At 42.5% G+C, this 7,669-nt stretch overlaps 1 protein-coding gene across 3 annotated transcripts in view; it reads right to left on the bottom strand.

Annotated features, from left to right (window-relative positions):
• OSMR (oncostatin M receptor) overlaps nucleotides 1–7,669 on the bottom strand; it is a 96,948-nt gene that overhangs the window by 71,929 nt on the left and 17,350 nt on the right. For all 3 annotated transcript variants that reach the window (XM_011966146.1, XM_011966161.1, XM_011966154.1), the window contains exon 2: nucleotides 2,311–2,396. In XM_011966146.1, the coding sequence (XP_011821536.1) occupies nucleotides 2,311–2,383 (73 nt within the window). In that variant the 5' untranslated portion in view covers nucleotides 2,384–2,396. The remainder of the gene's footprint in view (nucleotides 1–2,310; nucleotides 2,397–7,669) is intronic.

The raw sequence follows: 7,669 nt of genomic DNA, 5'->3' as shown, positions 1-7,669 counted from the left end.
AAACCAAACACCGCATGTTCTCACTCATAGGTGGGAACTGAACAACGGATCACTTGGACTCGGGAAGGGGAACATCACACACCGGGGCCTATTATGGGGAGGGAGGGTGAGGGATTGCATTGGGAGTTACACCTGATGTAAATGACGAGTTGATGGGTGCTGATGAGTTGATGGGTGTAGCACACCAACATGGCACAAGTATACATATGTAACAAACCTGCACATTATGCACATGTACTTAGAGTATAATAATAAAAATCTTAAAGTATAATAATAAAAATCAAAAAAATCAAAAAAATCAAAAAATAAAAAAAAAGGATGCCAACTCAACTAACCAATAGATAAGGTACTAAAGTGAGTATGCAGATCCCTATCTGCTCACTTCTGCCACTGCGTAGGCCCCCTGCTTGAAAAGTGCCCACTCTCTACTCCAAAAACAAAGCAGTCCCCTTAAGGAGGAAAGCCTGTACTTAATACCCTAAGTTAGCTTTGGAATAAAAAGTCGTTTTTCTTTTTTTATACCAGACCTCGCTCATTTTAACTGGACTCTGCAAGCTGCAAGCAACTGAACCTGCCTTTTGGTTACGCCTGGAGGTGGGGCAGTGGGTCTGTTTGAAAATTATTCTTATATGGTTTGACCACTCAGTCCAGTTACACTGTGCTTAGATTTTAGCAAGTAAGATAGAGTGAGCGAGAGGTATACATCCTACAAATGAGAAATCCTATTTCCCACTTTTCGGCCCCAGATTAGAAGAGACTAACATCAAACTATGGTTTTTAAGATGCCAAAAGAAGCAGCATAGTAGCGTCTTCCCATGTACCCTGGACCTAATATAAATAAATCCAGATGAAAGGAATGCCAGACAGAGAATTGAGCAATTATCAGAACAATGCTTCCTTTTCTTTTTCAAATATCTTTTCATGGAGTTTCAAGGAAGATGAGAAATTCTATGCATATTCCCTGCAAAGATCATTTTCATGAATTCATGGACAGGAACTGCATGAGTAATTACTAGGAGCAAACACCTGTACTCTCCTTTAAAAGAGAAGTACAGCAGGCCGGGCGCAGTGGCTCAAGCCTGTAATCCCAGCACTTTGGGAAGCCGAGACGGGCGGATCACCAGGTCAGGAGATCGAGACCATCCTGGCTAGCACGGTGAAACCCCATCTCTACTAAAAAAATACAAAAAACTAGCCGGGCGTGGTGGCGGGCGCCTGTAGTCCCAGCTACTTGGGAGGCTGAGGCAGGAGGGAACCCGGGAGGCGGAGCTTCCAGTGAGCTGAGATCCGGCCACTGCACTCCAGCCTGGAGGACAGAGCCAGACTCCGTTTCAAAAAAAAAAAACAAAAAAAAAAAAAGCCGGGTGCGGTGGCTCACGCCTGTAATCCCAGCTCTCAGGGAGGCAGAGGCGGGAGAATAGCTTGAGCCCAGGAGTTCGAGACCTGCCTGGGTAATAGAGTGAGACCCTGTTCTCCACCAAAAGGAAGAAAAAAAAAAAAGACAAAAAAAATAAAATAAAATAAAAGAAGAGCACAGCAAAGAATAAATACAGGAAGAGGAAAATGTAAAGCTTTGTAAAATACAGATGAAAGGTACAAAAAAGTATGAACCAATAGAAACTCTCTCAAGTCTAAGATCTACTTCTAAACGAGTTCAAAGTAATAGGGTATCAATAAATATTTTAGAGGTATTAAATTCTTATTGACTTTATTTATAAAGTTAATTTATCTCAAAATACCTTCCCTTGGGGAGTAGCTAAGTGACAAATATTATTTATCTATAAACAACATTTCAGCATTTAGCATATTGTCTTGCAGAGACTTGAAAGGGTTTCTATTGGTTCGTATTTTCATTGCTTTTATCATATTTTACTAAGCTAACAGCTTCTCAATGAACACAGTTGAGAGACATAGAAACTTTTACTAACCTAGTGGTCAGCACTGATGTGGTATATCCAGTGTCTTTTCTCAGCAAGGTACAGAAAGAACTGCTTTGATGATGGTCTGATAAAATATATCCATCATGAATTTATAAGGGATTAAGTCTATTTACAACTGCCCTAAGGACCAGTGCATCGACCAGGAAGTCAGGGTCAAGTGGTGGCTTATTAAGAGAGCCATCAAGATGAGAGAGGCCAAGACTAAAGCAACCACTGCTTAAAGAGATTGACAAATCTTCTCATGGGAGATACTCATGAATTTTAAGTAATTCTCAAAGAAAAAAGAACTGTTTAACTTTTTCTCAAAGCACCAATGACTTCAATTGTTCCCGAAATGATTTTTGTCTTGACTGTTCCTTCCAATTCTTACCTTCACTCTGGTAAGTCCTCAAGGACAGCAATGTTAAGAAGAATGTTGTCTGAAAGACTACAAATAGAGCCATCAGTTCTGGTTTTCTGAAAAATATAAATTATAAAGAAGGAAAATTTTATTTAATGTTCAATCCTGGTAAGTTTCTTTGAGCCAACTGTGGTAGATGAAGCATTAAAGGCTCCCATATTTCTCCCTTCCCTGTATCCCCATGTCTCTTGTCATGTTACATTAGAGTCCCCCCCAAAATAGGAAGAGTGTATTTCCCTGCCCCATGGGACATTCCTAGGTCCATAAATGAGGCACAAGTGATAGTGTGCCAGGTAGGATGGTGTGCCAGTTTCTACCTGCTCTTTTGTGTTTCTACCTTTGACATGAAAAGAGTGTTTATGGGCTACCCTACTATATTAGTCTGTTTTCATGCTGCTGATAAAGACATACCTGAGACTGTGAAGAAAAAAGGTTTAATTGGACTTACAGCTCCACATGGCTGGGAAGGCCTCAGAATCATGGCAGGAGGTGAAAGGTACTTCTTATATGGCGTGGCAAGAGAAAATTAGTAAGAAGCAAAAGTAGAAAGCCTTGATAAGCCCATCAGCTCTCATGAGACTTATTAACCATCAGGAGAATAGCACAGGAAAGACCAGCCCCCATGATTCAATTGCCTCCCACTAGGTCCCTCCAACAACATATGGGAATTCTGGGATATACAATTCAAGTTGAGATTTGGGTGGGGCCACAGCCAAACCGTATCACCTACTGGAACCAGAAGGAGAATGAGTAACACATGAAACAGAGAGGGTCACCTCAGCTGCTCTAGCTGAGATGAGCCTAGATCAGCCAGCAGCCAGCCGACCCCAGACAAGGGCAGCTGACCCCAGGTAAAAGAGCAATAAATGCTCATTGCCATGTGCCACTGATGCTTGGTGGCAATGGATAACTGATCAACCAATTCATTCAGACCAAGCAGAGATTGGTAAAGAAAGGTCAAGCAGAGAAACAAGAGTTAAATATGGACAACAAACTCTTATTAGAAAGAGAACAAATACAATAGTCTCAAGAGAGCTAAATTTAAATTAATTACTTGGAGGTGAGAGCATCTCCATTCTTCCCTATCTCCCTCATTAAAATTTAACCTAGGTTAGCATATTCTCCCAAGAGACAGTCAGTTTTTCATTATTCCAAATAATTTCCGGTTTTCCTTTCCTTAGAAAAGAATTGTAAAGACCCAAAGAGCTTCAGTGATTCATCAGGTACTTTGACCACGGGAAAATCTGTGGACATCAAGAATAAGGCTGGATGACCTCAAAAAGGTTAATACGTTCTTAATTTAATAACAAATGTGTTAGTCAGGGGAAGCACTGAATTTCACTTTTCTCCTTCAAACTCTGACTCAGCAGAGGTCAACAATGAAACAATTAATTTGAAAACAATTTTTGCCTCTGTCCAGCCACCTGGATTTTATCAAAAGCCAGCAATTCAGTAAACCAGATAATCAACTCTTACTGCCTATGTCCTCTATTTTTAAAAATAATATTTTACAGGTAAGTGGGAACAACCGTGAAGACTAAAAGAGGGTGAAACCACATTAACAAATTATTCTAGGGTGGTCAGACCTGTCTATAGGTAAGCCCAATTGCAAACAGAGGAAAAAATCTGCAAAGAACACATTTTGTTTATATTCCTTTAAGCACCTCTTTCCACTACTTTCTATTTTTGGCAAACATATCACTCATACTTCTCCAAAATCTCTACTTAAAACTTCAAATAGAATACACCGAGGGAGAGGCTTCAAGATGGCTGGCTAGAGGCACCTGGCACTTACCTCCTCTTAAAAGGACCAGTACAGTGAGTAGATAATCACATGTTGAATAGAGCATCGAAGAGAGACCACTGGAATTCAGCAGGGAAGTGACGGAGAACCCCTGAGAAGGAGAGAGAGGTAAAGCAGATGACCCAGCCAGGATTGGCTCAGAGCCAGAAGAAACTCCCCAGCGCCAGGAAAAGTTAAGTGAGAGATCCCCAGTGGTTTATATCACTACTGTGCACTCCTGTAATCCTAGCCACAAGACAGTCCCTCCACCCTTGCCAGCCCTGAGACTAGCATAGGGAGCTGTCTGGAGTCTGTGTGATGGCATTGCTCCAGAGAGGGAGTGCATGTGGGGTCCCCACCCCCTTCCTCTCAACAGCACAGGACCACGTTGAGAGCCCAGCCCCCATTAGACTACATCCTGTACTGGGGCCAACAGACCCTGCTCTCCACATTCCTGCAGCCCTGCTGACATCACCCAGTATCCATTCAGAGTGCTGTGGTGTTGTAATGCTGACTGGACCCAGCAGTGTGGCTGTGTCCCCAGCACTCTACCTCACTCAGTCTACACCCTGGGGAACAACTGGTACAGCACACTGGGGAAGCTACCCTCAGAACAAAAGAAGCCAAAGTATGTGCTCCCAAAAGCCTGAGAGTCTGTTACTTGTGATCACTGTCACTGACAGCAACTCTAACCCGTCCCCCACCTCCAGCATCAGGGCTGCCACCCACCTGCATGTACTTTTAGGGGGTCTGGGGACCAGTCCACCCCACCAACCACTGTCACCAGCACTGCCTGAGTGCATTGTCCAGGGCCCTGGGGATCAACTTGCCCCATCTACCACAGCTAGCATTCATGCACAACATCCGGAGGTCTAAGGACAGGCTTGCCACGCCCAGCACCACCCTCACTAGTGCCTGCACGCATGAAGCGGGGGCCTGGGAATTGATCTGCCTTGCCCACCACCTGTGGCAGCCACTCACACTTTCTGGAGTCCTGATGACAGCTCCCCCCCGCCCCACCCAGCCTGCGGTGCCCACATACATCATCCAGGAGCCTGGGGATTAACATGCCCAGTCTAACACCACCAGCATCTGCACCTGCCTCCTGGAAGCCTGAGCATGAGCCTGCCATCATCACTACCACCAGAACCTACCAGCATACACTACCTGGAGTCTGGGAACTGGCCTGCCACAGCCCATCACAGCCACCACCAGCACTCATGTGCTGACTGCTGACCTGCCACAACTACCATTACCAACACCACACATACTGCCCAAGGGCCAGAAGATCTGTCTGCCTGCCTGGCCTACCACTGCCACTGCTGGCACCCAAGAAAGCCACATGGAGGCCCAAGGACTGGCCCATCCAACCCCACTACCACTGGTGCTTGTGTACATCAGGTGGGCATGTGGGGGCCCAAGGACCGACACACTAGGCCCGGTGCCACCACCACCAGTGGGGCTCAACAACCAGCCTGTCTCACCACAGCTTCCACTAACAACAGCAGACTAAGCCACCAAGGAACTCACAGACACTACTAATGCTGATTACAGCAAAATATGTCATACAGAGACTACACTACTGTGTCCAGCCAGAATCAAAACCTAAGCACTCTCTCTACCCAACCAACACTATTGATACAGCTATAGGAAAAAAATTTTTCCCTATGAAAGCAAATCCATAAAATTACAAACAGCAACTCTTTCACCAGATGCTCAGATAGTAATGTAAGGACGCAAGAAACATGAAAAAGCAAGGAAACATGATACCTCCAAAGGAACATAATAATTCTCCAGCAACAGATTCCAATGAAAAAGAAATCTATGAAACGTCTGAAAAAGAATTCAGAGTAATGACATTAAAGAAACTCAGAGAGATACAATATAACATAAACAATTCAAAGAAATCAGGACAATTAATATCTGAATGAGAAAATCAAGAAAAGAGATATCATTAAAAGGAACCAAACAGAGGCCCTGTACTTGAATAATTCAATAATTGAAATAAAAAAATACAATCAAGAGCTTCATCAGCAGACTAGAAAGAATTTCTGAACTTGTATACAAGTCTTTTGAAATAACTCAGTCATAAAAGAGACATAGAGAGAGAGAGAAAGAGAGATACAGACAGACAGACAGAGAGAACTTAAATGAAGGAAGAATGCCTACATGACATATGGGACATCACAAGGTGACCAAATACTCAAATTTCTGGTGTTCCATGAGGAAAAGACATGGGCAATGGCATTGAAAATCTATTTAACAAAATAATAACTGAAAACTTCCCAAGTCTTGCAAGAGATATAGACATCTGATACAGAAAGCTCAGAGATCCCGAAAGATATTCAACCCCAAAAAAGTCAGTCAAAAGTCAAAGACAGGGAGATAATTTTTGAAAAAGAAAGAGAAAACCATAAGTCATATATATAAGGAAACCTCCATCAAACTAACAATGGATTTCTTAGCAGAAAACTTAAAGGTCAGGAGAGAATAGGCTGATATATTCTAAATGCTGAAAGAAAAAAAAAACTTCAGGCAAGAATACTGTATTTAGCAAAGCTATCCTTCAAAAATGAAGGAGAAATAGTCTTTCCAAGATAAGCAAAAACTAAAGGAATTTATCCCCTCTACACCAGCCCTACAAGAAATGCTTAAGGGAATCGTATATCTGGAAGTGAAAGGATGATATCTACCATCATGAAAACACATGAAAATATAAAACTAATTGGCAGAACAGACATGCAAATGAGAAAGAGCAATGACTCAGATATATCCACTGCAGAAAACCACCAAACTGCAATGATGAACAATAAGAGAGAAAGAAAAGAACAAAGGATATAAAAAACAACCAAAAAACAGTTAACAAAATACAGGAATAAGTCTTCACGAATCAGTAATAACCTCGAATGTAATGTAAATGGATTAAATTCCCCATCTGAAAGATGTAGGCTGAAAGGATTTAAAAAATGACCCAACTACAGGCTGCTTACAACAAACAAACTTTACCAGTACAGACACATATAGACTGAAAGTGAAGGGATAGGAAAAGATATTCTATGCAAATTGAAATCAAAAGCAAGTGAGAGTACCTATATTTAGATAAAATAGATGTTAAGAACCAGAGAAAGACAAAAAGAAAGTTGTTATAATAATAATAAAGGGCTCAATTCAGCAAGAAGATATAAAAAATACCAAATATATGTGAACCCAACACCAGAGTATCCAGATTTATAATAAAGCAAACATTACTAAATCTAAAGGGAAAGATAGACTCTAATACAATAATATCTGGGGATTGTTTTTTTGGGTGGGGGGAGATGGAGTCTCGCTCTGTCGCCCAGGCTGGAGTGCAGTGGCGGGATCTTGGCTCACTGCAAGCCCTGCGCCCCCCGCGTGAATGGGTTCACGCCATTCTCCTGCCTTAGCCTCTGGAGTAGCTGGGACCACAGGCGCCTGCCACCACGCCCTGCTAATTTTTTGTATTTTTAGTAGAGGCGGGGTTTCACCTTGTTAGCCAGGATGGTCTCAATCTCCTGACCTCGTGAT

The sequence above is a fragment of the Mandrillus leucophaeus genome, unplaced genomic scaffold (genome assembly GCF_000951045.1).
Source record: "Mandrillus leucophaeus isolate KB7577 unplaced genomic scaffold, Mleu.le_1.0 Scaffold119, whole genome shotgun sequence".
Lineage (NCBI taxonomy): Eukaryota > Metazoa > Chordata > Mammalia > Primates > Cercopithecidae > Mandrillus > Mandrillus leucophaeus.
Note: the sequence above shows the minus strand (reverse complement) of the source record. Positions and strands in the feature narration are given on the sequence as shown.